Genomic DNA, 17,802 nt, shown 5'->3' with positions numbered 1-17,802 from the left:
TCCTTCCGTCTTCCCCTCATTCCTTCTAGCAGTCCGATGAAGACACAGGTATATTGACAGTAAAAGCCCTAGGGAGCTGAGTATGGATCGATCAACTCTTAAGTCATTTAAAGCAGGAAACTACTTTTAAAAAAGACACACAGGTAGTTGAAATTTTAAAAATTTAACTTAATACATATAAGTGAAGATTAATTTGCCAATCTTTTGCTGTAGGGCCAAGGCTTCTTTGAGTGTGAGCCCTGCTGATTGGTTTTCTGTGTATTTTCTTTCTAAACCATTCAATATTATATTATCTATAATTTCTAGTTTCAGTTAAAGTGGGAAGAGAACTTAGCCACTCTTGGTATAATTCAAGTACAGAAATCCTTATTGATTTTTAGGATCTCAAAAATGCAATCTTTTGTAGTGCTATCTAATATACTAGCAATTTTTTTTAACAACTTGCTTTTATTAAGTCTAAGCAGTTAACCTGGTTTTTATAGATGCCATAAACTTCTTTTATTCACATTCACATCCTATTGATTTGCACAATTTGATTAATTGTGTAATTATGATAACGAAACTGCCATAAACAGGCTGTGGACAAACCCACCTCCAACTTGATACATTTATTCTTCCACTGAGGGAAACAATACTTCAGGCACTCAATGTTTTGTGGGAGCATCAGTCATGTTTTACATGGGGAAGAGAGAACATCAATTTTTCTGGTGAGTCACCTAAGTGGAGGCTGGGCAGAGGAGTTCCTACTGTACAGGCAATTAAAAAAAATTAGAAAAAAACATAGTGGTTAAGTATATGTACTTTGGTGTAAAAAGTGCCTGAATTTTAATTTTAAATCTCAGATTTGTCACTTACTGGCTATTATGAAAATTTTTGTCTGTTTACTTGTCTATTTTTGTATGCCCATGCTAATATTTCCTAGATTCTAATTAGTATCATAGATTTAAATTAGAGTCATTGAAATGTACATAATTGACTTAAAATTCAAGGCTGCGATTATATCTTCAGGGGAAAATCACAGAAACTTTTTTTTTAAAACACACACTAAATGATCTTGTGATTTCTTGATTACTTGTTCTGAGTTCTAGAAATTTGAAATATTTAAATAAATTCCCATTTTTCTCTTTAACCCATATATTTAGTCCCTTTCTCTGTTCTGGGAATGGGAAACAAAATCATTAAATACAAATGTCATTTCCTTGTACACCCCCGAGTATATTCTGCAGAGAAGGAGAGAAAAGGAGCCCAGCTAACTCACAAACAGTATGAAGATCTGAGAGGTGATTTCTTTCCCAGACTGCATAGCAACTAAGAAGAAATCTGGAATCAGGAAAATTAGCCCAAAGTCTAGGGGATAGGGACTGCTTAGAGGTAAATAGAAGCTGTGATGATTTTACCTGAATTCTGTCCTGGATGAGCATAACGAGCATAATATCTGCCAATTATTGGACATATGTGTCAGACACTCTGTGAAGCACTTTATGTATAATAGATATGGATGCTCAGTAGCATCAGGCTGGAAGAAATACTCTCTTTCTCTCTTTCCTCACCCTAATATCTCCATCTGCTAAGATTGGCAGGAATGTACAGTGCCAGGCAATGTTCGGGGTGCTCAGCTCCTCTGGACAATGCAGAGGCCCTGGGTTGTAGTCTTTCTGGGTCACTACCGTAGGGGCTGACTGCCAAGGTGCCTTCCTGCACTCTGGTCCTTTTCTCTGACTACAGGCAGCCATCTACCTGTCACCAGTGGATAACAGGTTCCTGCAAAGTTTGAATTTCTGCCTTTTGTTTTATAATTTTCCCTCCACTCTCCAGGATTCAAAGAACACTTACCATAGGGATAGATCACTCCTCTCTCTATCACTCTAAGCTGCACTCCTTTCCAATGCATGCCTCTCTAGGGTAGGATTGCCAGATGAAATATAGGACAGCCAATTAAATTCGAATTTTATTCAGATGATCTTTTTTTTTTTGAGACAGAGTCTCACTTTGTTGCCTAGTCTAGAGTGAGTGCCGTGGCGTCAGCCTAGCTCACAGCAACCTCAAACTCCTGGGCTCAAGCGATCCTTCTGCCTCAGCCTCCCGAGTAGCTGGGACTACAGGCATGTTCCACCATGCCCGGCTAATTTTTTCTAGATATATTAGTTGGCCAATTAATTTCTTTCTATTTATAGTAGAGATGGGGTCTTGCTCTTGCTCAGGTTGGTTTCGAACTCCTGAACTCAAAGGATCCTCCCGCCTTGGCCTCCCAGAGAGCGAGGATTACAGGCATGAGCCACCGCGCCCAGCCTAGGATGATCTTTGTGTGTGTGTGTGTACGTAGGCCCCAAATATTGCATGGACCCAGGTCCTCCCAAATGAAGGCCTGGGCAAGGGAGCTCAGTTCCTACCTCAGACCACTTCCCTTTCAGCCAGGAACATGAAAAGGCTCTTTATTCTCTCCTGGGTGAAGGGAATCTGGAGATTAATAACACAAGTCTGGGCTTCCCTTTTTGAAAAGGGCGAGGAGAAAAATATGTTTCATTCCTTTTGAGGAATCTGCTAGATGACAAAAATAAAGCACCAGGTAATCTTAACCCTAGATTTTTAATACTCTGCTTCTGCTGTGTTTACGTGATCTTTTTTTTTTTTTTTTTTGATTGCTGTCGCTGGGTTTATTAAATCTTTGTTAAATTTTTCATAATAAAAAGTTCATATTAAAGATCTCTGCTCCAGTCACAGTGTCTGGCCCGCCCAGCTCAAATCTGTTTACGTGATCTTGTTTAATCCTCACAATAAGCTTATTGAGTAGGTGTGAAGATCCTTGCTTGACAGATTAGGAAAGTGAGAGGAAAGGGGCCAAGCCTGCCTGTAAGTGGTGGAGACAGGATCTAACTCCAGAGCCACTTTGCCCTCCAGAGTCTGGGTCTTAATACAAAGTTATTCATTTAGGTAAGACTCATTTAAAACAGAATGTTTTGAATTAATTTAAATAAAATTATTTAAATTAATTAAATTAAATTTCAGAAAGTATCCACTTTTGCCCATGTACTTAAAAAGTATGACTTGGATAGGAGGTAGAAATGATGGATGCCAAGACAATTCATAGCTTCAAATATACTTTGATTTTACTTTTAGCTTCTTCTTAACTTCCCACTTGAGGAACATCAAGTTCTATTTATTTCATGTCTTAAGTGAGCTGAACAGACACAGACTCTGAGACAAGGGTTTGGATGCACATGATTTATCTGGATGGTGATGCTGGGGGATGTTGGTAGGGGACTGGCAATTCAGGAGTGGGAAGGGAAGACAGCCAGTACTGGATGAGGGGTAACCTGCAGGTATTGCTGTAGGCAACTGAGGCTTTCGGGAAACTGTGTACAAGTTACCTTACAGTTGTCCTACACAAAGTGCAAGGGAGCTGGGGTATTTCTCTATCAACCTCTGCCAGTAACTAGTTGGTGGCTGCTTCCAAACCCACTCTCAGGCATTCTAGTCTGCTGGGAGTGCAGGCTGATCACGCTCCTGGCCAAAGAATACCCTTAGGCAGAGTCACGGGTGCTTTCAAAGAAATAATGAGGGGGAGGGAATATGGGTTGAGGTCGGGATTAACAGTTTAGGCTATACACCATCTCAGACTCTGTTCTAATGGGTTGTTGCTGCTACTTCTTGTCTAGGTTGTGTGCCTGTTGCAGATATTTACTTCCTTATTGATGGATCTGGGAGTATCAGCCCAGAAGATTTTCTTGAAATGAAGAAGTTCATGAATGAGGTGATAAAGATGTTCCAGATTGGGCCTGACAAAGTACGGTTTGGAGTCATTCAGTACTCAGACAAAATTAAAAGTAAATTTATCCTCAGCCAGTATCTCAATGTGGCAGAGCTGAAGAGAGCCATCGATGACATCCAGCAGGGAGGAGGGGGGACCACAACGGGTCAGGCCTTGAGAAACATGACTCAGGTCTTTGCAGACACTGCCCGAATCAATATTAATCGATATCTCATTGTCATCACTGATGGTAAATCTTCGGACTCTGTGGCTGAGGCTGCAGAAGGATTGAGGGGAAGGGGAATCATCATTTACGCAGTTGGAGTAAGAAATGCTAACATCAAGGAGCTTAAAGAAATAGCTGAAGACAAGTATTTTTTCGTGCATGAGTTTGATTTATTGAAGGACATCAAAAATTCATTGGTACAGCAGATCTGCTCAGAGAGTAAGAATTTTTTTTTGTCTTCAATCTCTCCTTCCCCTATCCCCAAATGTGTATGTCTAATCTATTTGAATAAACTTTATTCTTTAAGCCTGGATTCACTGGTTGGCAACTGAGTATTGGACATGATCAAAGTGATCATGACCTAGCAAACAAAGATGGTCAAATTTTATATATTTATCATACAGCTGTGTCTCATTTTGAGACTGGCCTGTGCTGAGTTGCAGAATATTTGTTATTCGCTTCATTGAATTCCTCTTCTGCTCCCTTTTAAAATATTTAAAGTGGGTTGTGTATATGCTACCCCAGACTGTCCCTGGGGACTTGTAGCTAATTGGTTTCAGACTCTTAATGAATGTTCTGTTCTGCTCTCTTTCCCCCCAGACTGTAAGGATGCTGACATTATCTTCTTGATAGATGGTTCAGAATCCATCTCCTCACAAGAATTTGATAAGATGAAGGAATTCATGGAGAAAATAGTGAACCGATCTAATATTGGTGTTGATAAAATTCAGATTGGCCTTTTGCAGTTCAGCTCAACCCCTCAGGAAGAATTCAGACTCAACCAGTACTCTTCAAGGGAGGACATTTGCATAGCCATCTCGAAGGTTCAGCAGATGAATGAAGGCACCTGCACTGGGAGAGCCCTGAATTTCACTCTGCCTTTTTTTTACAGTTCAAGAGGAGGAAGACCCAGTGTTCATCAATATTTGATTGTGATCACTGACGGGGCTGCCCACGATAATGTAGCCATACCAGCCAAGGCCCTCAGGGACAAAAAGATAACTATTTTTGCCATTGGGGTGGGACAAGCCCAAATATCTCAGCTTTTGGAGATCACTAATGACAGGGACAAAGTGTATCATGAACAAAATTTTGAGTCCCTGGAGAACCTGGAGAAGGACATTCTTTATAAGGCCTGCAATCCTGAAGGTGAGTGACAGAGAATTTTTTACTTGGTCCATAAGCCCATTGTAGGTGTCAGGGACTCTGTTGGCTCTCTTAATACAATAAAACTCTGATCTTTCCAGCTGGGCAAGGAGGAGAGGGAGACATCACCCTGTAGGGCCTGAACTCCCAACCTCCTGGGGATTCTTTTAAGCTTTCCCATGGTTGTCACCACTTTGGCTTCTGGAGGCCTGAACCTTCTAGAACTCTGTCTCATAAAATCCTCACAACTCCTCCTTTTATTCCTTGTAAGACAGACAAAACCAGACTGGAATGTGTAGACACAACTCACTGAAGGTTTGGGCATGTCAAAAGGAAAGTATTCAGTAGAAGCAGGGAATAATATCAGTTAGACAGTCTCGCTGATGAGATAGAATACATAGAATACATAGAATCTTTTCTATGAGGCTCTGTGCATGGGTGTCTACTCTGTTGCCAATCTGCTTCCATATGGCCAAGGCCATCCTCAATCCCGTTTTGTCTCTTCAAGTTTTTATCTGAAACGGCAAGGCCCAGAGACAAAATAGTTCTTCCTCCTTACAGTCTGGGTCTACTTTTCTGCTCTCCTTGCCCCAAGTCTTGCCTTTCAGGGGGTGATTGACCCAAAGAAGATCTTCATGGAAGACTCCACCTCCTGCCTCCTGGGGTGCGGTTCTACAGCACAGCTGTTCACATTTAAATGGTGCTTTTGTGTGTGCGTAGGGGGAGGGGGCAAGTGTCCCAAGGGCTTTCATATATTAAAACATTCAGTCTTCATAGAACCCTATATGACACAGATACTATTTTACAGATGAGGAAACCAAGGCACAGCAAAATTGTGCTTTTTTGGCCCAACTTAACTGCGGAGTTGAGATCTGAACTTGAGGCTGTCTGATTTTAGAGCCTGTGTGCTAAATACTGTACTATATTGCCTTTTGGTATAGTACAGTAGAACATAACAAGGCCTCTCAAACTTAAACATGTGCTTGAATCAACTAGGAATCTTGTTAAAATATAGATTCTGATTCAGTAGATCGTGGGGGGGGGGTGCTGCATTTCTAACAAACTTCCAGGTGATATAGATTTTGCGGTTCTTCAGACCACACTTAGTAGGAGGGTATTATAATATAGTGTAGTAAAGCATAATAAAGGATAGTATAGTGCAGTATAGTGTGTTATGGTATGGTATAGTACAGAATAGCATAGAATGTCATAGAATGGTACAATATGGTATAACACTGTAGAATACAGTATGGTATAGAATTATATTGAGGAATACACAAGGGCTGTCCATAGAGTATCTAGTCATGTAATATGTTCTCATTTTATTAATAATGGCTGGATACTTTCCAGACAGCCCTTGTGTAATGGCACCCATAAAGGTCAAAATTCCTTCAGGAGATCCTGTGTATACAGGAGATCATTTTGTTATTATGTCCCTAAATATATACACATTAAATGGAATCTAGAAGTTTTTTGTAATTTTATGCTACAGAAGCATAGAGGAATGTGCCTCTCTGCTCTTTCTTAACTATGTGCCTCTTGACAAGGTCCTGCAACCTTCAACCTTCTACTCGGAAGCCGAACATGAGTGTTTGACATTTACAAAGCACTTTCCCATCCTTTATCTTAGTTGATTTTTCACAAGTCTCAGATAGCAAGCAATACTTTAAAAAATCCTCTCATCAGTTAGGATGTTTTTGCCTATGAGTAACAGAAAACTCAACTGGAGCAAGAAGGACACATATTATTCCATCTAACTGGAACTCCAAAGGCAGGACAGCCTCCAGGTGGGGCCCACTCAAGATTGCTACTTTGTTTTTCCATTATGTCTGTTGCCCTATTTCTAATGTGTTAGATGGTACACATTCATCTTATGTTCATACCAACCCTATGTGAAACTAGTGCTATTATTATGATACCCAATTTCCAGATTAAAAAAAACAAAACAAGGCAGAGAGAGGATAAGAATCATAGATGGGAAGTAATAGAGGCAGGGTTTGAACTCCCCAGCAGTTGGCGTCAAAAGTCCAAGCACTAAGCATTATGTATACATATGGAGCCTCCTTATGAGAAGCTTGGGCCCCAACATGGGCAGGCTTTATTTTGGAGGCCGAGTCTTAATTTTGGAGGACTGGGATGAGAGCCCTGTACCCCATCAAACCTTTAAAGTCTAATTTTCTAGAACACGAAATTAATGTCTTTGCTTATGCTATCTAAAGAATATAACTACTTTTCAGTAGCCTAACTTAATTTGGACAACATTTAAAAAGAATGCATGCGTACAGTTATTTTTGAAATAAGCATGTGTTATGAGATGTTCTACATTAAGCAGTTCAGGTTCTGCAGGCATCAAAGTCCTATTTTTTTTTTTTTTATAGGCAGGTGAGCATTATCCTGGGGAGGAGAAGGGATATGGGATTCCGACTTCTCTTTTCAGTTCATTCTGCACTACGTAGTAAATTAGGATTTATGTTTATCTTCACTTTGTCTTTAATTTTTAGATGAAATTAGCTAGACAACTTAATAATAGCTGGAACCTAATTAATTGTAGAATTCTAGAATTATAAAGCTGACAAAGACCTTAGAGATTACCTGGAGAGGTTCGATTCTGTCCATTAATAAGAAAAGAAATTGCTCCTTGCATTAGTCAATTACAGACTAAAGCCAGCTGGAAATGTTCCTGGGGAAAATGTAAATTAGAAATGTTAGAGTAATATACCATACTCCAGAAAGGAAATTCCTCTTTTCTGAAATTAGGTCTGATATAGGAATGGGATTTACATTTGTGAAAGCTCATTTTCATAAATTCGAATTATAGATTTAAAAAACAAACAAACAAAAAAACCCCAAGCTACTTTATGTGAAATGAGGAAAGGAAGTCATTTTCTGTCTTGGCAATTCCAGAAATGTACCTTATCAGCTAGCAAGGGGTATAATATTTAGGGGATTGAAGTTTCATGGCTTGGCCCTGGATCTCAGGTCCTTGGGAAATCTTAAGCTACCGTTTATGAACTTTTTCACTGGTGAAGAATCTGCTACATATTTCTTTTTCCTCAAATTGCCTTCCTAGATCTGCGGTTTTGTTTTTACAGATTCTGATACAAGTTTACAGATTCTGTTACAGATACGGATTCTGAGCCAAATTTTCCAACATGTGATGGTCCAAGGAGAAAATGTCTGCATATCTTAGCTTGCCTTAGACAGTTCTAAGTCATGCTTGTTGTCCAGAACAGCTAATAATAGTGGCCCTTTTATGATTAAGTCACATTTTAATTCATTAAGCCAAATTCTAACACCTATGTGTCTCTGACCATCAACATTTGCATCCTCAGTGGAATTTTGTGGATGGTCTTACTATACACCTGTGAGTGTGCAGGTATAGCCTGAAATATTAACGGGCCTTCAAATTCTAGATAATGCCTCCCAAGGAAAGCTTAAAATTTTTCAGGCAGAAGAAATAGAAAATGGGGAATGATTTTTCTCCTGTTTCTAATGTGCTCTCAGTGCCCCTGAAACAAGATATATGCATGGGAGGTGAATGAGGAAGAAAGCTTTTGAGGGGAGAAGGGAACATTACAGGATTGCTGAAAGAGACTCAAGGCTCATTTATATTCCTTTCTTCATTGATTTGTCAAACATTTAGTGAGCATCTGTGTTAGGCAATGGGAAAATTAGATGATATAGTCTGTCCTGCCCAGGAATTCCTGTTTAGTGGGGGAGAAGGTTGAGTAAATAACAGTGGACATACAGGGGCATTTAGTAACTTAACCAGAGGAGGTCAGGACAAGAACCAGAAAGTGCTTGGGGCATGGGTTGGGTTGAGGTAGGCATTTGAGCTACTACTGAAAGGACAAGTATGAGTCATCCAGATTGGAGTGAGAGGATGAGAAAAGACACTTTAGGCAGAGGGAATAGGATTTGCCAAGGCATAGAGATATGAAACAGTACGTATTGTATCAGTTAGTTTTTGCTCTGTAACAAACAATCCCAAAACGTAGACAGATATCATTATTTAGCTTGTACTTCTGTGGGTTGTCTGGGGGTTGAGGTTCATATTTCAGGGCTGGCTTGGCTTATATCTTCTGGGCTCAGTTATGCATTTATAAGTGGCTAATTTTATTTTATTTTCCACCTTCAAAGGATGCAACGTGGATTTGTTTATAGGAATTGATATCTCAGCTCCTTCAAACCAAGTTCAGCCGAAGCTTCAATGGCTATTTCCAGAGGTGATAGAACACTTAGTCTTGCTTCCTAACATCAGCTGTCGCTTTCCTGAGGAGATCAACCCGAGGTTCCGCTACTTGGTTCCTGGCTCAAATGGCCAGCTTCTCTTTGACTCAGGTTTTGAGAAATACAGTGATGCACTCTTCCAGAAGTTCCTGGCCAAGAATAGCTATATGAATGTTAATTTTTTGAAGACCCTGGGGGAGAAGGCTCTCCATTTCTCTTCTGCTAAAGTGAAGGTAATAAATGCTGAGAACTCATTCTATGGAACTGTCAGGCAGGGTAGGATGGATAAGGTTTTTGTGATGGATGCCAACTAAATTGTTCTTCATTGGAGATCCCACGTAGAGGAGAACCATACTCTTATACAATAAGAAATAATGAGAGATGTGTTTTCATTCAATAATAAGTATTTTTTAAGCCTTCTAGGTGCTGTGCTGCACAATGCTGGTAGGGATAAAGGAATAAAGTACCTGCCCTCAAGTTGCCCACAGTTTAGTGATTCAAATCCTTCCATAGCATAAATTCATTCCAAAGGCAACTTGAAAGGTGTTTTAAGACTCCTTAGCTTTTTATGGTCACTCATTGCTATTCAAAGTAGGCTTGTTATTTTTCAAGTCATCATCTTGAACTGTCTTTAGTGACAGCTGATGGCTCTAGTGCAGCCCACCCCTCAAGCCTCTTTCTCCCTTTCTGCTGCCTCTTAACTATATACCCACAAAAGTCCACAGAGATGGAAACATTTCATCTGATGTTTATTAGGAAACGATGTACCCAAATTTCATGACCCACATTTAGTTTTTCCTTCAATTAAGCATCCAATGGATTTATTTTTGACTAATGTCATTTATGTTTTAAATTAAAACAATTTAAGAGTAAAAAGGCTGGGTGAGGTGGCTCACGCCTGTAATCCTAGCACTCCGGGAGGCAGAAGCGGGAGGATCACTCAAGGTCAGGAGTTCGAAGCCAGCCTTAGCAAGAGTGAGACCCCCATCTCTACTAAAAATAGAAAGAAATTAATTGGCCAATTAAAAATATATAGAAAAAATTATCCAGGCACAGTGGTGCACGCCTGTAGTCCCAGCTACTCGGGAGGCTGAGGCAGAAGGATCACTTGAGCCCAGGAGTTTGAGGTTGCTGTGAGCTAGGCTGACGCCATGGCACTCAAGTCTGGGCAACAAGGTGAGACTTTGTCTCAAAGAAAAATAAATAAATAAGTCACATAGGGTATGTTCTTTGATGACATTAGAATTAAATTAGAAATCAGTAGCAAGAGTAAAGGAGACACATTTTAATGGCAGAAAATGGATTGCAAACATGTGACAGAAAATAACAAGAATTATCCCCCACATCTCTTTTTCTCCCCCTCCTCTACCATGTACACCTTCCATCTGCACACACACCTCTGTTAACATTTTCGTATTTTTGCGTTGATAAAGATGGATAGTGTACGAATTTTTTGAAGGCATTTTTAAGTAAACAAGTTAAGCTTGTTAAAATTCTTTTTTTGTTCATGGGGAAGGGGAGGTTGAAATAAATATGAATGTGTGGTAAATGAATGAGTGAAAAAGAGCAGGGTGAAAGGCTGAGCACAACCAGAAAAAGTCACCCTTATATTTTTAAAAAATGTATAATTATAGCATCCACTTTCTTCATTACCTCTCCCCTCTCCCCTCTCCCCTCTCTCCTCCTTCCCTTCCTCCCTCTCTGGTTCTCCCACCCTCATCTCTCATAAACAACAGGTCGTTTTAGTGTTTACAGATGGACTGGATGATGATTTAGAGAAACTGAAGGCAACGTCAGAGCTTCTGCGCAAAAATGGTGAGTGGAGGTGCCACGTGTGGGCCTCACTCTTCCCGCCTGGCCGAGACATTCCTTCAGCTCTCCAGGTGGCACTCGCCCCGTGGAGCATCCTGTGTGCTCGCCCATGGGCGGAGCTCAGTGCCCATGAGGCTGGTGCCCGGCCTTCCTCTTTGTATGAGCCAGGGGATTGTTTGAGGCTGGGAACCCTCCCACCCCCCAACGTCCCCGACACCGACCAAGAGTCTTCTAACAGACGTGACTGGCTTTTGAGGGAGATGGAAGGTGCTCCTCCTACTTCAATGATGAGTAGGGGCTGTCTGCTCTTTTAGGCCAACCAGGGGACCATATGTTGTTTTTTCCTGAACTCTAGAGTCAGTCTAAATCTGGACCTTGTTCTTTGCACTGCAATTCTCCCATCTTTGCTCTCTAATTCTTCCTCCTTCTCTATCTCCAAGGACTCCTCTGTTAGTCTAAATGACAACTTTGTGAAATTGGAAAAAGACACCCAATACGCTGGGTGGATGCAAGGCCATGCCTGGACTCCTGGGTGGCAGGGGTGTGCTGGCTGGGTTTGGGCATGCATTAACTCTCTCAACTGGGTGTCCTTGTGCAGTACAACTTTTTCAGTTGTACACGGTGGCTCTTGCCATTCCCATTTTATGCCATGTAAAGGTTCTAAAGAAATCTCAAAATGAACAGCCAGCAACTTGACTTGTTCAAGCTCCCTTCACCTTTCTCCTTCCTCAGTAGAGTATATTCAACATGTTCTGCAGGGGATGATGTTTTCCATTGGTTAATGATATGCTGGAATATTTTGTGTGACAATTTGCTCCCAACTAAATTTACTGCATAGAGGGCCACTGGAAGTTTAAATTGCTGCAACTTTTCTGAAAGAGATTGGGAATATGAGACAAGAGACTGTAAACTTTGCCTACATGCCAGATTGGCAATTCCATTTCTAAGAATTTAGTTTTAAGGAATAATTAAGAAGATAAGGCTGGGTGAATAATTAAGAAGATAAGGCTCAGGCCTGTAATCTCAGTGCTATGGGAGGCCAAGGCAGGAGGTTTGCTTGAGGCCAGGAGTTCAAGACCAACGTGGGTAACATAGTGATACTCTGTCTTTACAAAAAATTTAGCAGGCATAGTGGTGTGTGCCTGTAGTCCCAGCTACTTGAGAGGCTGAGGCAGGAGGATTGCTTGAGCCCAGGAGTTTGAGGTTGTAGTGAGCTATGATCACACCATTGCACTCCAGGCAGGGTGACAGAACGACCCTGTCTCTAAGGAAAAAGTATGTGTATACAACTTTTAACCACATTGTCAAGCAGCTTGTTTCTAATAGCAAAATGTTGATTTCCATGTCTATTCTATGAATTTACTGTTCAAATCATTAACAATAAATATTTGCCCTGAAATTCAACAAACATGGTGATTTCTAGGTGAATTTCCAAAGTATCCTCATTCATTTGTTCTCTGATTTGTGGACAAATCCAGACGATCTCTTAATGCCTGCGTTGGAAGGGTAGACTAAGTTATGCAGCAATAACAATCTTCAAACCTCATGGGCTTAAAGTATGATATTCATCTCATGCCTCCTGCTCATCACTCAAGGACCCAGCCCGAAGGAAGGTCTATCCAAGCAGGTGCTTTTGTAATTGCTGTGGTGGGAGAAAGGAAATAAGGCAAATTTGTACATTACTCTTACAATTTCTCCCAGGGAGTGACGCATGCCACTTCTGCTCACATTTCATTGTCCAGAGTGAGCCATATGGCCAGTTTTAACTTTCGTAAGATAGATAATATTTAACAGGTAAGGAATTAAGTCTCAATGAGAGTCTGTAACTCTCCCAAAGAAGTGTGATCCTATCATGTGACCTTAAGGAGAGGGGCCAGAATATTCATGAACAGCCACAATGACTGCCAATTTCTAAGAGTAAACCACAAGTTGACTTCAGGGATAAGTTTAGAAGGATGTAACTTAATACAATAAGGGTTGAAAACTATGAAATGACAAAATGAGGGCTATAAGAGAACTATGATAGTCCTTTGTGGTTCCACTTAATTGCTTAACTTTTAGTTGGTAGGGATTGGAAGGTATCAGACTAATTCTTCAACAAGGCATGCCATGACCTAGTTTTGATTTTAACAAAAATGCATTCTGAGACAAGACAACTGAAGTATAGGGGATGATGGCATGATGGGTGAATATCTAGGACTGAGACAAAGATAGGCCATTCAAAATACATGCAAGTAAATCTCCCACCTGTTGAATTTTTGAAGGATTGTCTGCACTCCTAATCATTGGCCTGGAAGGTGTGGATAAATTAGAAGAGCTCCAGGAGCTAGAATTTGGCAGGGGCTTTGCATATAAGCAACCTTTGAGCATAACACTGCCATCTCTCCCGAACATCTTATTGAAGCAACTTGTAAGTACTTTTAAAAATTATAATAATTTAAAAAATATTGAGAGTATTTTGTCTTAGTGTGTAATGTGATACAGGCTAACACAGATGAGAAAAATCATATCTGATATGGATATATCTGATATGGATTCTGTTTTCCAGGAAATAATTGTAGAAAGAACATGCTGCAATATCTGTAAAAAATGTTTTGGAGAACGTGGGAACAGAGGTGATATTGGGAGTCCTGGGAGGAAGGTAAGAATTTGTTGGGTGCGGATAGGGGCAGGGAGACAGATGATATTTCGCTACCCATTACACACCAGGCCCTGTGTTATGTATTTAACAACATTTTCTAACTTTAACCTCTTAACAAACCTTTGAGTAGATGTTATTTTACATGTGTGAAGTTGAGGCTCAAAGAGGTGACACCACTTTCCCCAAATTGCACAGTTATGAAGATGCTTTTGGGGTTTAAGCCCCTATGTCTACCTGATTCCAAATGTTGCATTCTTTCTGCCATATTATGCTGCCTACTTATGTTTATTTGACAAATAATGTCACAAATTCTACCACTGTCCGTAAGTTTTTACTCATCTACCAAACTTTCACTTGTCCAAAATCTTCTTTCTTTATAGGACTTAAATGCCTCTTTCCTTTCTATCTAGCATTCTTTTCTATAGTATCAAACTCTAAGAAAAGATACAATCACTGGTTTCGTGTCCCAGTTAATTTTCATGTCTGGTAACTGTAGGTTGACCAATAGGAAATTTACTAGGAAATTAACACTTTATTAGAAATGGTCCCCAGATATCCAGGGCTAGCCAGGTTCCATTCTTGCAGTTCTATGATGTGGGTGTAATCACAAATCCTTATGTAAGGTGGAGTCAAACCATTGGCTTTGGGTCATCTTTTTATACTCTCTCCTGGGGAGGTTTTCCACAGGGGTGTTGGAATGAGCTCTTAATGGCTTTTAGATAAGTCTTTTTCATTTAGACTAGTATCAAGTTTATAATTACTTTTTGAAAAATAAACTGTTACACCTTAGCATTAGATTTCCTTCCCTCATGTTATTCTTTAATATCAGATTGGAGAATCTTAAAATCAAGTTTGGGAACCTCTTGACATGTACTCTTTCGGTTGCTCAGTGACCTTGCCTCCAAGGCCAAACATGTAAATGTTTAAAATGTTTGACTTCTCTTCTCTTTCTGTTTATTAGAACTCAGTAGTTGGCTGCATTGACTCTTGTATCTTTGTTGATCACAAATAAAATACGGCTTCCAGCTCTTATTGACCAGTTTTTAGACTAAATAAATACATCTGCTATAAAATGACAAGCCAAACTTTCTTGAGAGGAAATGGTTTATGTGTTTGGATATGTAAGAAGAGTAAAAATCAAAAGAAACTGGAAAGCTGAGTCATAGAGAAATAAAGAAACATTTCTCATCAGTAAAAAGGGAAGGAAGACTTTTGCTTACAGATACTTTGTAAAACAAGGTTAAAGCCCTCTTTAAGAATAAGAGTCTTTCTCAAGCTTTTAACTAGAAACTAGTCTTGGTTTTGCATTTTTACAGTAGAGTGGCTTAAAAAGGTGGTTATTTCCTTAAAAAGGAAAATAAGAACAGTTTGATGTACCGACTATTAAGACAAGGTGGTAATCACATTTTAATTGTAACACAGGCCTCTCAGCCGGTTTCTATCTATCTTCAAGCATTGTGCCTAATAGTTAGTCGATTTCCAATAAAATGTCAACTCAGTGAGACAAGGGTATCTATTTCCCATAGATCTGAGAAATGAATTTAGAGTCCAAGTTATTTATTTTGATTTCTCAGGGAGAGAAGGGTTTCGCTGGAGTACCTGGTCATCCTGGTGAAGAAGGGGGACATGTGAGTACTGAATCTTTTTTCTGTGAAAGAATATGGTAAAATGGATCAAATATCAGCAATACTTAATTACACTCAAGTCATAAAGTTTTTCTTATCTATGCCATTTAAAGTGGACTTAAAATATCTATTTATTATAACAAAGGTCAGACAAACAAACTTTTAAAGATATAGTTTCTAGGTGTTTAATGTTGTGGTATGGGGGCTGTTTTGTTTTTTAATCAGTGAATTTGAATGAATTGAAAATGTGGTCTGTGCCTGATGTTCACTCATGTAAAAGTAGTTGTTAATTATGAGATAAATTGCAGATAGTTTGTTCCTATTACTAAGATACCCATGTTGGTAAGTGGTTTAACAAAATACACTGAAGAGAATCTAAGACCATTCTTATTACAGGTCACTCAGATGCCTTCCCGGGTGGCCGAGAAGGTGATGGAGTTGTAGTTCACCACTGTCATAGCACATAACCCTGGCCACACCCCTGGGAACGTGCCAGGCAAGTGGCAGTTATCTACCAGGTGATTGTCAGTGGAGAACATGTATATTATAGTGGGCGTTGTGAGATAGGGGACTGAGATGTGGTAGGGACCATCTTTATTATGTAATATAAATACCAAAAGGATTTAAAGATCCCATGGTTTTCAGTTAAGTTTGAATTATGGAAAGCCACTTTGCTGCAGGTGCCTATTTGAAGGTTGATGTACATATGTACCACTGGTTCTCAAACTTTTTGGCCTCAGAATAGCTTTACACTCTTTCCCCCCCAGCTTTACTGAGGTATAAATGACAGATAAAATTATATAACTTAAGGTACACAATGTGATGAGTTGATATATGTGAAATGATACTACGAGCAAGTCAGTTAACATGTCCATCACTTCACATAGTTACCATTTTTTGTTTTTTTGGTGAGAACATTTAAGATCTACTCTGTTATCAAATTTCAACTATATAACATAGTATTATTAATTGTAATCACCAGGCTGTACATTAGAACCCCAGAACACTATCTCTCCATTTTCCCCACCCCTCAACTTTTACCTCCTAAAGATTACTGAGGGCCTCAAAGAGCTTTTGCTTACGTGGTTTCTACCTGTTGATATTTACCATGTTAGAAATTAAAACTGAGAAGTTAAAAATTATTTATTTATTATCTTATTTCAAAATTTAAAAAACCCACTATAGTTAACATACATGACATAGTCCTTTGTAAAAAATAACTATATTTTCCAAAACAAAAAAATATTAGTGAGAAAAGTGCTATTGTTATTTAGTTTATTAGAAAACATCTGAATTTGCATATCTGCTTCTGTATCTGCTCTGTTGTGATATCACTTGCCATATGGCCTCTTAAAAACTCTACCACACACTTGGGAGGGAATAAGAGTAAAGGAAAATAACATTTTAGAGTAATTGGGAAAATAATTCTAAGTACATGGCCCTTCTGAAAAGGTCTTGGGGACATGAAGGGCCCTTTGACCATACTTTCTAAACCACTGGTATCTACGTTCTCATTGATCCACTTACAGTGACACATTGTTTTATTATTCTGAACATTTATGCTGTCTGGAAAATAAGCAGAAAATAGGGGAAAATTCAGCTGTTGAGACCCATGTAAGCTGACTCATTTCTTCGATTATGTTTACAGGAGAATTGCTCAACTTTTCTACTTATTTTTCCTCAGTAAGCATAATCTTAGGTGTTAGAGATACATTCAGAAATGTGCATGATGGATTTTTGCTATTTTGTGTAGAAATAATGAAAATGTTCCCTCCCATTTTTTGATGTTTTTAAATGTACTTCAAGTGCTATTTTATTTTTTCTGCTTGGCCTGTTGTTCAACGAACCCAGCCAAAGTTAGGGGAATGACTTCAGAACCATCCAGCCCATTAGAATGATTGACTCCAATTTCAGACAAATAGGATAAGCAAACCTTTGGGTGTCTCGGGTGAGGGATGGTTTTGTTCCCTGTTTACTACTGCCCTACCTTCATAAAACCAAGATATTTTATAAAGACTCCCTAGTGCATGGCTAGAAATATAATGCAGGTGACATTTATAGTTTTAAATTTTATAGTAGCTACCTTAAAGAAAGTAAAAGGAAACAGGTGAAAAGTTAATTTTAATATGTTTTATTTAACCAAATATAACTACAATGTGATCATTTTCTTTGTAATTAATATAAAAATTAGTGAGACACCTTATCTTTATAAAATACACTGTCTTCTAAATCTTATTTTACACTCACTTTGCACCAGATGCATTTCAAGTGCTCAACAGCGACTGTGGCTAGTGGCCACTGTATTTGACAGAGCTGCTCTAGTAGGTCTCAGTTTCTTTTTAATGCATTTGTCATAAGAGGAGGTGACTCACAA

General features: G+C 39.3%; 1 protein-coding gene across 1 annotated transcript in view; it reads left to right on the top strand.

The window, feature by feature from the left end:
• LOC105872699 (collagen alpha-4(VI) chain-like) overlaps positions 1–17,802 on the top strand; it is a 90,404-nt gene that overhangs the window by 11,742 nt on the left and 60,860 nt on the right. The window contains exons 6-12 of the mRNA XM_076001281.1: positions 3,657–4,193; positions 4,575–5,123; positions 9,261–9,583; positions 11,087–11,165; positions 13,427–13,572; positions 13,711–13,803; positions 15,378–15,431. Coding sequence (XP_075857396.1) covers positions 3,657–4,193; positions 4,575–5,123; positions 9,261–9,583; positions 11,087–11,165; positions 13,427–13,572; positions 13,711–13,803; positions 15,378–15,431 — 1,781 coding nt within the window. The remainder of the gene's footprint in view (positions 1–3,656; positions 4,194–4,574; positions 5,124–9,260; positions 9,584–11,086; positions 11,166–13,426; positions 13,573–13,710; positions 13,804–15,377; positions 15,432–17,802) is intronic.

The sequence above is a fragment of the Microcebus murinus genome, chromosome 1 (genome assembly GCF_040939455.1).
Source record: "Microcebus murinus isolate Inina chromosome 1, M.murinus_Inina_mat1.0, whole genome shotgun sequence".
Classification (NCBI taxonomy): Eukaryota; Metazoa; Chordata; class Mammalia; order Primates; family Cheirogaleidae; genus Microcebus; species Microcebus murinus.
Note: the sequence above shows the minus strand (reverse complement) of the source record. Positions and strands in the feature narration are given on the sequence as shown.